Source organism: Marmota marmota, unplaced genomic scaffold (assembly GCF_001458135.2).
Source record: "Marmota marmota marmota unplaced genomic scaffold, marMar, whole genome shotgun sequence".
NCBI classification, from domain to species: domain Eukaryota; kingdom Metazoa; phylum Chordata; class Mammalia; order Rodentia; family Sciuridae; genus Marmota; species Marmota marmota.
This window is the reverse complement of record NW_025999899.1, coordinates 1,908,777-1,925,287: the sequence shown is the minus strand read 5'-3', so window position 1 is coordinate 1,925,287 and position 16,511 is coordinate 1,908,777. Positions and strand designations below refer to the sequence as shown.

Here is a 16,511-nt window from a genome sequence, read left to right as displayed (position 1 = left end):
CCGCCTACCTTGCAGGAGTGATTGGAAGCTCTGTTCAGCCGTGGGCCACTGGGCCTTTTCTGCTGGTGGTCACCGTTCCGCCTACCTGGCGGGTGCTGGGGGTGGGGGGCGGCTCTGCCTCTCAGCAGGCCGCTGGGCCTGCTCTGTGGATGGTCACAGTTCCCTCTACCTTGCCAGCGCAGGGGGAGGGGGCGGCTCTGCCTCTCAGCAGGCCGCTGCTCCTCTTCTGCTGGTGGGTCGCAGGCCCGCCTACCTTGCAGGAGTGATTGGAAGCTCCTCCCGTTTTTCTTAAAAGTCTGTTGGTTCCAAGCAGGGAAGTAATGCTTATGGTCACATAGTTTCATTAGGTGAGAATACAAGACAAAACTGCCACCTGGTAAATTAAAGCTTTGCAGAACCCTTTATTTTTATTTTATTATTTTTATAGTCTAGTCTATATTATTATATTTCACTTATTTGAGAATTGGTAACTTGAGTACGAAACATGTAATGACTTTAAGCCGGGTCCATCAATTCAATAGAATGTTCCATTATCAAGTCATGCCATTTAATAAAGAATTTATTAGCATACAAAAGGAAAACAGTGAAGTATTCTTAGATTATTGCTTAGATTAGGATATCATCGTTCAAATGGATTATAGAAAGGGAGGAACGCTTCAAGCAGAGCCTCAAATCTTGGGATATGACTAGATACTCTGAATCACAAATGGCATGTACAGTCATGAATGTACAAGGTTCTTAGTTCTCATTAGTAACAAAGGCAATAATAACAGTATGCCCATTAATTTTTTAGTTCCTTGACATTTGCAAAGTGTTATCACATAATTATGCCATTTCATCCTTGTTGTGACACTGTGGTGTATAGTTGATTTTATTACTGTTTTATCATTTAAAATATTTTTAAAAGCAGAGATCACAGAGATGACACAATTATTTCTCTTGAGAGTAGCAAATGAAATTCCTGTCTTCTGACTTCCATGTCAGTGTTAGTTCCACTGTGCCATACATTTTAAAAATAAAAAGATAGTCTTTATGTTACTGTGGCATAGTAAACTGTTAGCTGTAGAGGAAAGGTGGTATCATAGGGAGAATTGGGGGTAAGTGACATGCAGGTTCTCCTATTACCTAGCTATTGGTGGTGTTGAAGGCCCTTTCTGCCTTTACAGTCCCATTGTTTAGCAAATATATTTGTGATTTGCTTTGGTTACATTCATATAGATAGAACTCCCCATTGGGAATGTTATTGTCAAATGCAAACCTCAAAACCTTGGCAGCAAATCAAATTGTGTGATGTTTGTTACACTAACCCATAAGAAAAGTTTGTCAACCAAAATGATTTTATTTAGAGGACTTATCTTCAAAATCCTAGAAAGTATCTCAAGAGATTATCTAGTTCTCTCAAATTTTGAGCAAGAGTGTCTTTAATGTTATGTTTCTTAAACGTAAAGTTTTTCTTCCTTACTTTGGAAAATATTCAGTAATGCAAGAAATTAATCTCTCTTGATGTTCTATGCCATTTTATAGCTTTCTATCTTCTTATTCCTTTATTATGATCTGAACTCAACCTCCCAGGCTGTGTCTAGTTGTCCTGATCGTGTACTGCTCAGATGGAGACCCAGACCTCACTGCCCAGTAATAGTGGATATACATTTATTAGAAGATGTGCCTTTTTAGGAAAGGGGGACACAGACAGATCTCCTGCCATTACTGTAGTAGACTAAGGCCACTGAATCTACTACATTTTTTTTTTTTTATTTTCAAAAAGTATATTTTAAATATAGTATGTTTGCCCTTTTAAAACCCTACTTGAGTTTATGAAGTTTCTGTCAAGATTAAAATGTTTTTAAAATATATAAGATACTTTTCTGGAGATAGTAGTTAATTTTTGAAATGATGATCTTTAAATTTAGGATTTGGATACCTTTAAAAATAGCCTTTAAAAAGTAGCCTTATTCATTTTCTTTTTGCTATTGGTTTTAGTGAGTTAAATATGTAAAAGAACTAATTAATTATGTGTCTTAAATAATGAAAATTTCAAATTAAGTTGAAGTGCATTTCATTAACCATTAAGAGATAGCCATTTATTTATTTATTTATTTTTTAATTTTTTATTGTTGGTTGTTCAAAACATTACATATTTCTTGATATATCATATTTCACACTTTGATTCAAGTGGGTTATGAACTCCCATTTTTACCCCATATACAGATTGCAGAATCACATCAGTTACACATCCATTGATTTACATATTGCCATACTAGTGTCTGTTGTGTTCTGCTGCCTTTCCTATCCTCTACTATCCCCCTTCCCCTCCCCTCTTCTCTCTCTACCCCCTCTACTGGCCATTTAATTACCCAGTTTTTTTTGGAGTCCTTATTTTTCAGTTTTGTGGCTAGAAGTCATACTTATTTTAAGATAAACTAAGAGAATAATTGACTGTTTCATGACAGGCTTTGGAATCTCTCCTGGAGAAGAAACTATCTCCAAAAAAGGTGAAGAAATGTTTCAGTGAAAATCGGAAATATCCTATTAGTAACCAGAGGACATTAGGGAAATGGCCAGATACATTGCCAAAGGGTGAAAGGAGACCCTTTGTATCAAAAGAGACATTGCCACAGGATACAATTCGACCTTCAGTGGCAAAGAAGCTTCTTTCTGGTATGTGTCTTAAAGTATTTGTTGTGAGATGTTTTATTGTTCAAGTTGTCTGGGCCAAAATAATTAGTGCACTGAGGGGGAAACTCAGGATTTATAACCTAGCCTACAACAGTAGCAACAACTAGGATCAGCAAATGTCATCCAAGATTCTTCTTTATGCTGAAGACTGGAGTACTCTGTTGAGGAAAGTAAGAAGGGAAAATTCTCTTTTTCTACATAATAGTGTTGTTTATTATACTTAATGGTAGATATATGTATGTATATAGATATACATAAATGAATTTGATATATATATGCATTTAAACAGATTCTGTCAACTTACCTTAAGAGTAGGCATACAGTTATGTTTTTACTAGCAGTGACATCAGTATATATTTTCCCATATCCTCATCCAGTAATTTATATAATAAAATGTAATTTTTTTTCCAGTTTGTGTAAAATCAAATCTTACCGCTTTATATTTCATTTCTGTCAAGGATTACTTCTTTCACATATTCCTTAGTTTACCTGTAGTTTACCTGTTGGTTATATTTTTTGTCTGTCTTCTGTTGAGTTGCAAGTCTTTTGCTTATGCATGTATAGAGGTTCTTAATATATTCCAAATCCTAATCTCTTTTAAAATATTTTCTCCTACTCTAGTCACTATTTTTGAAATTTGATTATGATATTTTTTTTCTGAAAAAATACAGAAAATTTTAATTTTGTGGGCAAATCCATCTTTTTTTTTTTTTTTTTACATATTTAATATTTGATTAAACAATTCTCTTGTCTTTGTATTTCTTTTTCAAAATTTTGCTACCAGTCATTGCTCATCTTCCTCAGGAACTTAGGGCTTCATGCATGCTAGGCAAGCACTTAACCCTTGGGCTACATTCCCAGCCCCTTCCTAGGAATTTATAATGAGCTTGTCAAGTTTATGAAAAATGCTTTTGGAGCCCAGTGGCTTGGGAGGGATCTCGAGTTCAAAGCCAGCCTCAGCAAAAGTGAGGCGCTAAGCAACTCAATGAGACCCTGTCTCTAAATAAAATACAAAATAGACCTGGGGGTGTAGCTCAGTGGTTGAGTGCCCCTGAGTTCAATCCCTGGTACCCTCCCCACCAAAAAAAAATGATGTTGGGATTTTGTTTGTTATTACATTAAGTTTATATTAGAGGAGAAATGATATCTTTATAATATTAAGTCTTCCTATCTATTCATGCCCTTTTTCTGTCCTGTCAGAAAGAGAATTTTGTAATTTTGGGTATATATGTTTTATAAATTCCTTGCTAGGTTTTTTTTTTTTTTTTGCTAGATTTATTTTTAGTTTTCATATTTAAGTTTTATTTCTATTATAAATGAGATCTTTTTCTATTACATTATGAAATTGGTTATTGTTACTTAAAGGAAAGCTGTTGGATTTATATATTATTTTTATATATGATACTAGCCTGAAAACTTATTCTGATAGTGGAGTTTGTTGTGTCTGAGGTACACAATTGAAAGGGGGCATTTATATATTACAATCGTAACATTTTAAATTTTAAATTCCAATGCCTAAACAACATTTTAAAATTCATATTGACACATAAAGTAATGATTTATCTTACAATGGGTGTTTTAGATTTGATGAAATATTTTTTTTAAATAGTTAATTCTTTTGTTATTTTCCAAATAGGTGAAATTACTTATAAATATTGGACAAATCCAGTAAACTGGTTTTTCTTTATTCTTTTCTTTGCAGTGTTGGGGATCAAACCCAGGGCCTCACATATGTAGCAACCACAGAGCTACATCCCCAATACAGTTTTTCTTTTTTAACTGAAGTAGAACATAACAGATAGAAATGTGCACAAAAAATAAACTTACAGCTCAGCTAATATCAGAAAACAAAAATATTTGTGTAATTATTATCCAAGTCAAGGACAGGACCCTACTAGTGCCTAAGAAATTTCACTGTACCCTGTTTCCAGTCTCTCTTCCTCCTCCCCCAAATTATTATTATTATGATTTTAATGCTTTATTTTGGTTCTGCCTGATTTGGAACTTTATAAAAATGGAATTTCACAATAGATACCCTTTTGGGATAGACTTCTTTTGTGTTATATTTTGTGAGATTCATCTACTCTGTTTGTGTAGCTAATTTGTTTATGTTATGTTCTTTGCTCTGTTATATTGATTGTATCACTCTGTCATACTTTATCTGTTGTTTTAATTATTGGGTTGTTCCCAGTCTTAGATGATTATAAAGAAAACAACTATGATTGTTTTTACATGTGTGTCTTGGTACCTGTGCACACATATTTCTGTCGGGTATGCTTCTAAGAGTATAACTGTTAGGTAGGTCATAGGTAAATGTTAGTTCTATTGTAATATAGTTTTATTTCCAAAGTAGTTTTATCAGTTGATATTCCCACCAACAATATACTAGAACAGTGGCTACTCATCCTTGATCACACTTTTCATTACTAATTTTTAAAATTATGGCTTACTCAGCTGGCATATTAGTCGTATCAGGCATTTTAGTTTTAATTTAAATTTCTGAATAACTAATAGTATGAGCACATTTTCATGTATTTTTAGGCCATTTAGATGCCTTTTAGGAAGTACCAGTTCAGGTCCCTGGCCATATATCCCTCCCTTCTTCTCTTTTTATATCTCTTAACTCTCTACTGTCTTCCTTCCTTTCTCTCTCTCTCTCTCTCTCTCTCTTTTTTTGGTGGTGCTGAGGATTGAACCCAGGGGCCCCACATATGCTAGGAAAGTGCTCTACCACTGAGGTACACCCCTAGCTTCTCTCTCTTTTTCCATTCATTTGTTAGGAGTGTTCTGTATATGTACTGGATCTTAGTCATATGTGTTTTTAGATATCTTAGAAGTAAGATGTGACTTGCTTTTAAATATCTCAAATGTTCATCTTTTAATGAACAGAATTTTTAGTATCACTGTAGTTCAATGAATCATTCTCTTCCCATATACTTTTTTGAGGGGTATTCTAAGAAGTTTTTCCCTAATGTTAAAGTTAAGACATTTTTTAATGTTATTTCCTATTAAAGTTTCATTTTCTTCCCAATGAAGATCCAGATAACTTAGCCCTCTTTGTTTAAAAGATTGTTTTTTTCTCCCAAGTCGCATGCATTGAAATCAAGTGTTCATATATGTGTGGGTCAGTTTCTGGGCCCATTCTTTTCCTTTGATCTGAATGTGGGTCTTTTTATCAGTGCTAAACTACTTTAATTGAATTATTTTAAGTCTTCATATCCAATGGAACAACTTTTCACACTTGTTTTTCCCCTAGAGTATCTTGACTAATCTTGATCCTTGGCATTTCCATAGAAATTTTAGAATCAGAATTTGTTGATTTCACCAAACATCTTTCCGACTCCAAAAAGCCAAAAGACATCTATTGGAATTTTGATGGGAAATTATCATTTTTATAGTATTGAATTTCCCAATCTGCAAGCAGGGTATATCCCTCCATTTATTTAAGTTGTATTTATTTTTTTCTTCTTTTGGTATTGGGGATTGAACCTAGGGGTGCTTTACCACTAAGCTACATTTTTATTTTATTTTATTTTTTTAAATTTTGAGACAGGGTCTCACTAAGTTGCTGAGGCTGGCCTCCAATTTGCAATAGCTGCCTCAGCCTCCAGGTAGTTGGTGTTTCAGGCATATGCCAGGTAGTTGGTGTTTCAGGCATATGCCACCACACCCGGCTATTTAGGTTGTCTTTAATCCCAGTAATTTGGGTGTGCATATGGGTGTGTATGGGTTTGTTTGTCTTTCATTACTTTTATTCTGCGGTATTGATACTTTTAATACTCTTACACATGATATCTGTTTTGTGTTTTATAATTTGATTTCTCATATGTATTGCTGATTTTGTGTGTGTGTGTGTGTGTGTGTGTGTGTGTGTGTGTATAATTTTTGTGTATTGACCTTGTATCTAGCAAACTTACTAAAAGCTTATTTCTGGCCATTTATCTGTAGAATTATTTTATTTTTTATTTATTTATTTATTTATTTAATATTTATTTATTTATTTTTCGGTGGACACAACATCTTTGTTTGTATGTGGTGCTGAGGATCGAACCCGGGCCGCACGCATGCCAGGCGAGTGCGCTACCACTTGAGCCACATCCCCAGCCTCGAATTATTTTAATTTTGTCTTAAATATAATCATATCATCTGTGAATAATCACTAGTTTATTTCCTTCTTTTCAATCTTTATTCTTTTTCTTTAATCTTTCTGTTTTGGTTTGCTTGACCTGTGGGTGACTGATTAAAAGGAGAGGTTCAAGATTCTTGTGATACTTGAGACTTGTTTGATTTCTTGTTGCATTTCTGTTAATTTTTTCTTGATGTGTTTTGAAATGTTGTTCTTACACTTATAATCCCAGTGACTCGGTAGACTGAGGCAGGAGGATTGCAAATTCAAGGCCAACCTCAGCAATGTGGTGAGGCCTTGTCTAAAAAATAAAAAAGGGCTGGGGGTATAGCTCAGTGGTAAAATGCCCTTGGGTTAAGTGGCGGAAAAAAAAAAAATTCCTGACTTAAATCTTTTTTTCATGGATTTTATATGTTATTATTAAATATTCTCTTTATCTCCTTAGGATCATGTTCACTTTGGATTCTGTTTTGTCTGATGTTAATATTGCTTCACCTACTTAACTTGTTTGGCATTTGCCTGGAATAATTTTCTATTCCCTTAAACTGAGTCTTTCTTTGCTGTTTTAAGAATGCCTTTTATACACAGTTTATTGTTGGTTTTGTGATCCCTGTTGTAGAGCTCTATACTTACCCTGCTTACATTTGCTGAGATTAATGACATGTTTGAACTTTGCTTTACCTTATGTTATGTGTTTCATTTGCCAAGGTATTTTTTCTTTGTTGTAATTGACTATATTTATCATGTTTTTTTTTGTTGTTGTTGTTTCGTTTTTCTTTTCTAGTGATGTGAAATTTACTTATCAATTTGTATTCGGTTGATTGATTGAATGATTCATTGATTTGTAGTTCTAGATGGACAACATGCCTTTATTTATTTTTATGCGGTGCTAAGGATCAAACCCAGTGCCTCACCATGCTAGACAAGCGCTTTGCCACTGAGATACAATCCCAATCCCTTCTGTTGATTTATTTGTACATCTGTTGCTATTTTGTGGAACCTTAATAGCTTAGCTCTCTACCTCTTACATGAGTGGAACTGTAAGAAACGAGCAAAGAGTTCACTCAGTTGTATGTGGGGTTTTCCCCACACCATGTAGTTCTCCTGTAATTCAGTTCAATTTAGAGACTATTTACTTTAGGTAAAGTCAGATCCCACAGGTTTAGAGCTCAGTTTCAGAAGACCACCTCTACTTTAGACATCAGTCACAAGTCCTAGGTCATGACCAGCTTCTCTAATAAATCAAGGCTTGCTAGTATGGCTCTCAGAACTCATTTACCCATTTATCATAAAGAATATTACAAAGGATAAAGATGAACAGCCAGGTAGGGGAGATGCATAGGCAAGGTATGTGGAAAGGGCATGGAGCTCCCGTGCCCTCCCTGGGTGTATCACCCTATAGGAACCTCCATGTACTCAGCAACACCAAATTGCTTAGAAATTGATAGTCTAGGGATTTTTCTGGAGGTTTTATCACATAGGTATTATCAATTATAACTCAATCCCCAGCCCTTCTGTCCTTCCTGGAGGATGAGAGTGGGGCTGGAGGTTCCATGCTTCTCATCATGGCTTGGACTTTCTGGTGACCAGCACCCCCTCCAGAAGCCCCCAAGAGTCACATCAGTGGAATCAAAGACACTCTTATCTGCCAGGAAACTCCAGGAACCAGAGTTAATATTAGAACAAAAGGTACACCTAGCACCTCAATTGCTGGGGAAATTATAAGGAGTTTAGGGGCTCTTATGTCGGGAACTGGGGAAGAGACCAAATATATAAATATATTAATATATATATATATATATATACATACACACACACACACACACAGAATATCACAGTGACAAAATCTGTTTAATTACTAGATATTTATTCACTGTAATGGGCTATCCTCCCTTTCAATCAGAAGGCCTTTGCTAGCCTTTACCTTGAGAATGAGCATCATGTCTATTTGTCTTTATAAGTCTCTCTGAGGAGCCCTGTCTAGTACATAGTTAGGCACTTAAGCTTTTGTTCAAAGACTCTATGAAGAAATGTAATTAAATAAGAAAGGACTCCTAAGCAATAGATTACAGTGATGTGGATCCTGGGTGCTGGGAAGCTCACTTTTGATGTTCTAGAGGAAGTTCAGAGAACATTCCAGGCCTCTATACAGTGAAGTGTTTTCCTAAATGATTTAGAAGATTAAAAGTTAGATGATTTCAACTGACTAGTGAAAAATGAAGACCAGCTTCAGAGAGAAGTTGAAAAACCTGCTAATCTGGGGCTGGGGCTGTAACTCAGTGGTAGAGAGCTTGCCTGGAATGTGTGAGGCACTGGGTTCGATCCTCAGCACCACATAAAAATAAATAAAGCCATTAAAAAAAAAAAAAAAAAAACCCAACCCTGCTAATCTAAAACCCATCATGAGGTCAAATGTAGGAAAGCTAAAAGACAAATGGGGAAAATTTCTATAGCTTTGAAAAGCATCTCTAATTAAAAGAAAAGTGCTACAGAGGAATCTGACTATTGTTAAGGAAGTCTGGATGTAAGTTTTCTTTGATTGTAAAATATTCTAAACATAGAAAGTAGTGAAAATAATAATCTCTGTGTATCCACTATGCAGATTTAAACATTTTTGCTTTATTTACTTTGGAAATTTTTTTGAAAAATAAAATATGATAGGTACAGTTGAAATCCCTTAAATATTTTTCTCATTCCATTTTCCTCCCTCCCTCTCTGGAGATTACTATTGTTATCATTATAAAGGCAAATCCTTTCTATTTTTAAGTTTGTACTTCTTTTATATCTATCCATGAAAAATATAAAGTGTTGTAGTGTGCACGTGATATCTTACAGTATGTGCCATTCTGTTTGCCTACCTCCACTAATATTTGAAAATTTGGTCATATTGATAGGTGAATTCCAATTTTTAAATTTAACTGTTGTATAGGTCTCCCTTATATGGACATACAAGTTTATTTTTTAGTTGTTTTTATGTATCAATGGATATTTGGGTTGCTCTCAGTTTCTTGCTTTTTTTTTTTTTCCTCTATGAGACTGTGTCCTGCTATGTTTCCCAGGCAGGCCCCAAACTCCTGGGTTCAAGTGACCCTTCTATTCTGCCTCAGCCGCCCATTTTGGGACTACAGGCAAATGCCACTGCACTGACTGTTTTTTTGCTTATAAAGCAGCAGCGAATTGGAGTGAATACCTGTGCGCCTGTGTTCCAGTGCATGTGTGTGGGAGTTCATTTAGGCTGAGTGTTTACCTGTGAGTGTAACTGCTGGATTGCAATGTATACAAATTGTAACTCTGCTAGAGCCATAAGGTGCTCTCCAAAGTCCTTAGGCTGTTCACTCCTGCACAAGTAGTTTGTGAGAATACTTGTTTTTCCACCGCTTCTTTGTACTTGGTATCAGTTTACTTAAAATTTCCCCCACCCTGGTAGATATAAAATGGTATCTCGTTATACTTAATCTTTCTTATGGCTAGTGAGTTCAGTCATCTTTTCTTTCTTTTTTTTTTTAAATTTTTTTGTCAATGGATCTTTTATTTCATTTTTTTTAATATGTGGTGCTAAGGATTGAACTCGGGGCCTCACACATGCCAGGCAAGCACTCTACCACAGAGCCACAACTGCAGCCCCAGTCATCTTTTCATGTTTTTATTGACAGTTGATATTTTCTGCCTTAATTGCTGGTTTCATTACTTTGCCTGTTTCTCAATTTGGATTATTTTTCTTGTAGATTATTGGCCTTCTTTTTGTGTATGTGTGTCGGAGTACCGGGGATTGAACTCGGAAGCACTTAAGCACTGAGCTTTTTTGTATTTTATTTAAAGACAGGGTCTTACTGAGTTGCTTAGGGCCTCGCTGTTGCTGAGGCAGGCTTTGAACTTGAGATCTTCCCGCTTTAGCCCCACTCCCAACCCCCAGCTACTGGGATTACAGGTGTGCTCCACCATTCCCGGCTAGAAGGTCTTCTTATCATCTGGATATTAAGCTTATGTGCATTACAGATATCTACTATTGACTTTATGATGAATTTCTGTCAAGAGGAAGTTGTTGTTTAGTATAATTAAATTCAAATATGTCAGTATTATATTTTGAATTTAAGAAAGGCTTTTCTGCCCTGATGTCAGATGATATCCTCCTGTGTTTTCTAATTTGAAATTTCCTTTGCACATTCAGATCTTCATTCCATTTGGCATTTAAGTAGTTTTCATCTGTGGAGACCAGTGGTTTTAGCTTGGCTTGTGAACATCCTAGTTCATACTCGCTGATTTGTCATGTCAATTCTGCTCTTTCCTGCATGGCTCCCACGCAGTCCCAGCCTTACAGCTCTATCACCAGGACTTCATCTCCCTTAGAGAAAGACTCCCACCTCCACCCCTCTCCCCACTTTGTTGTTCTTTAAATTTATTTAGATAATTTCTTGGAATTTACTCTTCATGTGAATTTTTGGATCAATCTATTTAGATCTACCCAAAAAATCAATTTTAACCGAATGTGCATTCAGAACTATAGATTACTTTGTGGAGAGTTGACGTCTTTACTAAGTCTGTTCAATCATGAAAACAATTTATTCAGACATTCTTTTAATGCCCTTTAAAAATACCCTTTAATGGGTGGGATATAGCTCAGTGCTAGAGCATTGCCTGGCATGTGTGAGATCCTCAGTTTTTTTGGTCCCCAGTCCCACAAACAAAACAAAACAAAACTTTACAGACTTTTTCTGTAAAAGTCTATTACATTTTTCATTAGATTTCTTCCTAAGTGCCATATCGTTTTTGTTGCCAGTGTTAATGGGATATTTTTCCTCTTATATTTCCTAATTAGTTATTTGAAAAATGGGGATGATACTGACTTTTGTGTTGTTCTTATATTTAGAAACCTTGCTAAACCCTCTTCTTAGTTATAAGAGTTTGAACTCTGATTTCCTTGAATTTTCTAAATATACCTTTATCTCCTCTTCAAATACAGGTTTTTTTTCTTTTTGCATTTCCCATTGAGGGTTAAAATGTCGTATATAGAGTTCAGACTATTTTGTGTCAGATTAGGAGCTCTTAAAGATGTTGAATAAAGAAGCATCATTAAAATATTCATATTTTAGAAAAATAGTTTTGGTAGCTAGGGGAAGGTGTGATGGAAGATGACTAGGAATCAGCTAGGAGATGCTCTTACTATGGTTGAAAGATAACTGCAGGGCCAACCTTAGGGTGTAGTAGAAGGAGAGGAAGGGCAGAAATAGCACAAGAGGGTTTTTAGAGTTAGAGACCATAGGGTCCAGGGAGATGAGTAAATATGGGCGCTAAGACTCAGGAAGTCAATTGTGATGCTTCAGTTTCCCGCTTTTAAAACTTACTAGTGTTCATCACAGGAACGCAAGTTGACAGCAAAACACCTTGGTTTTCAGCAGGGGTAGGCTAGGTATTTGGAGATTGGATGTTACAGATAATCATTCTCAACCAGCATGCCTTGAATCATATTTCCCTCTCTTTATTTTTCTGAAATCTCTGTGTAGATAAGAATCAGCCAAATGCAGAGTTTCCAGTGACCCAGAGGTTGGAGAGGGAGCTTGATGTATTAGATGTGGATATCCTTCCGGAAGAAGTCCCATTAATTCCAGACCAAAATGCAAGCTTCAAAGACGAGGCATTAACCCTAGCGAAAACAGGAGTGGTGAAAACAAAGCCTGTGACTGAGAGTGTGCCATTTAAGAAAAAAGATACTCTGGAGCCGGCAAGACCACAGCAAGTAAGACACCATTCCTTTCTTTTGACCCATTTATATTAGTCTGACACTGTCAAGGTCATACAGGCTAGTAAGTGGTATGGCCAGCATTTCATTTTTCCCACAAGTTGATTTAGCTTAGGTCCAGGTTGTTTTTATATTCTAACAAAAAAACAGTTTTTAATATTGTTACTAGGACAGAGCATTCTTTGTTGTCCTGGTTCAATAAGATCTTAACTAATTTGATAACAAGGTCCTAATTGGGCAGGGTATTTTAAGATTCAGGCATCTTATTTGTTTTCTGCTTCCAACTGGGAAGTATGAGATTTGAGAGGATTTAATATTTATTTCCTGACAAAGATAAATATTTATCACTTGTAATCACTGGATATTAAAAGGGTATCTTTGTGTGACTGCTTTTTTTAATATTTATTTTTTAGTTATAGGTGGACACAATATCTTTATTTTATTTTCACGTGGTGCTGAGGCACCCAGTGCCTCTCGGCTCACATGCTAGTTCAGTGCTTTACCTCTGAGCCACAACTCTACCCCGTGTGACTGCTTTTTAATATGGCATAGGGGAGCATATGTGGAGTTAGAACTTGGTTTGAAACTAAATTAGATTTAAAACTTCTTTAATGTCATACAGTAGAAAACTGGCCAGAAGAGTACCTCCTCCTGTACATACCCTATACAGTGTGACTACCATTTGATGGTGTTGTCTAGCCAGACATGGTACCGACTGCCTATAATCCCAGTGACTCGGGAGGCTGAGGCAGGAGGATCACCAGTTCAAAGCCAGTCTCGGCTACTTAGTGAGGCCCTGTCTCAAAAGAAAATCTAGCAAGGGCTGGAAATGTTATTCAGTGGTTAAGCACCCCTGAGTTCAATCAAAAAAAAAAAAAAACTGATGGTACTTCTACAGCAAACCTATAAATTGTCTGGTGGCATCAGAAAAATGAGACTTGGAAGTTGTCATTAGTTACTGACATCATGGATTAGGATCTAGTCTTCATTCCTTCCAAAACAAACTCTGATGGGGTTCTTTGGGAAGTCCAGATTGAGCCTGTAAGAATTCAACTTGATGTTCTTCTCTAGAAACAAAGTCTTATGCTCTGAGGTGTTTAAATAGCTTCATTCAGGGGCTGTGGCTGTGGCTCAGTGGTAGAGTGCTTGCCTAGCAAGTGTGAGGCAATGAGTTCGATCCTCAGCACCACATTAAAAAAATAAAATAAAGGTATTGTGTCCACCTACAACTAAAAATATATATATTTTTAAAAATAAAATAGCTTCATTTATTCTATTTAGACCTTAGGCTCAGAGAGAGCAAGTATTTTTATCAAGAATGTTTTATAATTTACCTTTAAACATTATGGAATTTAAAAATTGAGGTTTAATTGGAAAAAACACATATAAATAAATAAATATATATTTGGGGTGTGTGTGTGTGTGTGTGTGTGTGTGTGTGTGTGAGTGAAAAGGTGGTGGAGTGAGGGATTCCAATTTTACCTCCTGTCTCCAGAGCTGCTTCAGTCTAATTTCCTTACTCTCTGCCACAGTGCTTTCTGCTTAGGTTTTACTGAATAGATGGCTGAGTAGCAGAGAGGTACTTGGAGCTTTAGTTAGAGGTTGAAGCTAGGGTATTTGATATTTGTATAACTTTGTAATTCATTTTTCCCTCTTTTAGGGACTCCACAAAGCTGAAAGAAATAGACCCAGCCACCCTCCCAGCAAAAGCAGGGTGCAGCAGACAACAGTTTCATCCAGATTAAAAATGAACCAACAGCCTGTGAAAAGCCACAGGGCTCCCTGGATACCTGCGAACCCTACATCCCCACCAGCATCTCCTAAGTGGTATGTAAAAATTCAAGGAACGATTTGGGTATGTGAATTTATTTTCCTCCATAGATCAAAGGTGACATATAGCTTAGAACAAGTGGAATAGCAGCTTTAATTCTTCCCAACATGGGCTGGGGTTGTAGCTCAGTGGTAGAGGACTTGCCTAGCAAGTGTAAGTGAGGCACTGGGTTCAATTCTTAGCACCACATATAAATAAATGAATAAAATCAAGGTCCATCAAAATCTTTAAAAAAAATAAATATATTAAAAAAAAAAAAAAGAAGAAGAAGAAGAAGAAAAAGAGATGCTTTGACATGTGTGAGGTCCTGGGTTCAATCCCCAGTACTGTAAAGAAAAAAAGAAGTACTTATATGCTTAATACATGAGAAGTTTGTCCAAAAACCTGCTGTTTCCTTTTTCTATTTGGTTATGGTTAGAGTAGCCTTCTTTGTGGCATCCTAATGACCACTGGACACAAATCACTGTATAGAGAAAATTGTGGGCTTCCTTTGTCTTTCCCCCAACAGTTACTTGAGACGAGGAACTTTGTCTTTCTTTTCTTTGCTTTTCTTTTCTCTTTCTCTCTCCCTCTCTCCCTCCCTTTCTCTCTCTTTCTTTCTGTACCTGGGATTAAACCCAAGGGATGCTTAACCACTGAGCCACATCCCAGCCCTTTTTTATTTTTGATATTGGGTCTTGCTAATAGAGGCCATATTTGCTTATGGCCTCTAAGTTGCTGAGACTGGCTTTGAACTTGTAATCCTTCTACCTTAGCTTCCCAGGTCACTAGGATTATAGTCATACTCACTGCTCTCAGCAGGGACTGTATTTTTTTTTTTTTTTTGGTATCAGGGATTGAACCCAGGGGCACTTAACCACTGTGCCACATCCCAGCTATCTTTTTTATATTTTATCTAGAGACTGGGTCTCACCGAGTTGGCTCAGTGCCTTGCTATGTTGCTGAGGCTGGCTTTGAATTCATAATACTCCTGCCTCAGCCTCCTGAACTGCTGGAATTATATGTGTGTGCTATTGTACCCAATAAGACTGTGTCGTTGTCTTTTTTTAAAATATTTTTTTAGTTGTTAATGACCTTTATCATTTATTTATTTATATGCAGTGCTGAGAATCAAACCCAATGCCTCACACATGCTAGGCAAGCACTCTACTACTGAGCCACAACCCCAGCCCCAGCCCCAGCCCCCGCCTGTGTCTTTCTTATATTTAAATGTTCAATGCCTGGAACATTATAGGCATTCACTAAATCTTTGCCAAATTAGTAAATATTTTAAGATAATTTAAATTGTAAGTTGAGATAATTATGAACCATAAAACTATTCAGATCTCATTGACACTTTCTGAACTGCAGGAGGCAGTTAGGATAGTGCCGAGATTACTGTCTTGTCACCATCATTCATGGTACTTGGAAAATAAGGAGTTACTGTACCATGGGGCTAGAGAGAAGCATTGTATTCAAGGGGGAGCGGGGTCTAGTTAGGAAATAGTCTTTTGGGAGCTCAGTTAAAGGTAACACAGAACTAACTTGTTTGCCATAATTCAGTAGTCCTTGCCAACACAATGGAAGGAACCAGGACGTAGAATAATACGAAGAAGAAAGCAAAAAACAGTATTTTGAGGAGGAGAAGGGGGAATGTAGGTGACTAGAGGTTTCCAGCTTTGGGGAGGCTGTCAAAAGACATGGTTAACAGCCTGGCTCAAAAGATTCTCCTGAAGATTCCAAGTGGGTTCTGAATCAATGGTAATACTTATTTATTGACCCTCATTAAATGGAAGAAAATATGTTGAGAGAATTTAATGTCTTGCTCATGTAACAGAGCTTGAACTAAAATTTGGTCTTCTGATTTGATCTCTATTTTGTCTTATTTTGTTTTTGCAGTTCTTGGGATTGAACCCAGGGCCTTGTGCACTGAACTAGTCGTTTAAATTTTATTTTGAGTCAGGGTCTTGCCAATTTGTCCAGTTGGCCTCAAACTTGCCATCCTCCTGCTTTAGCCTCCTGAGTAGCTAGGATTAATACCATAACTGGCTTTATTATGTCTTTTTGTTTGTCTGTTTTTATTACTCTCATTTCTATATTTTAATATATGTAAGTATTAATACAGAGATAAGAGTTCATTTGATGACCTTGTAAAAACATCA

At 36.4% G+C, this 16,511-nt stretch overlaps 1 protein-coding gene across 10 annotated transcripts in view; it reads left to right on the top strand.

Annotated features, from left to right (window-relative positions):
• The window catches only part of Kiaa0753 (KIAA0753 ortholog), an 80,848-nt gene that overhangs the window by 33,932 nt on the left and 30,405 nt on the right, over window positions 1-16,511 (top strand). For all 10 annotated transcript variants that reach the window (XR_001505753.2, XR_007345691.1, XM_048798385.1 and 7 more), the window contains 3 exons: window positions 2,451-2,658; window positions 12,304-12,536; window positions 14,200-14,366. Coding sequence is in view for 8 of the 10 variants with exons in the window: in XM_048798385.1 (XP_048654342.1) it covers window positions 2,451-2,658; window positions 12,304-12,536; window positions 14,200-14,366 (608 nt within the window). In the remaining 2 variants the exon portion in view is untranslated. The remainder of the gene's footprint in view (window positions 1-2,450; window positions 2,659-12,303; window positions 12,537-14,199; window positions 14,367-16,511) is intronic.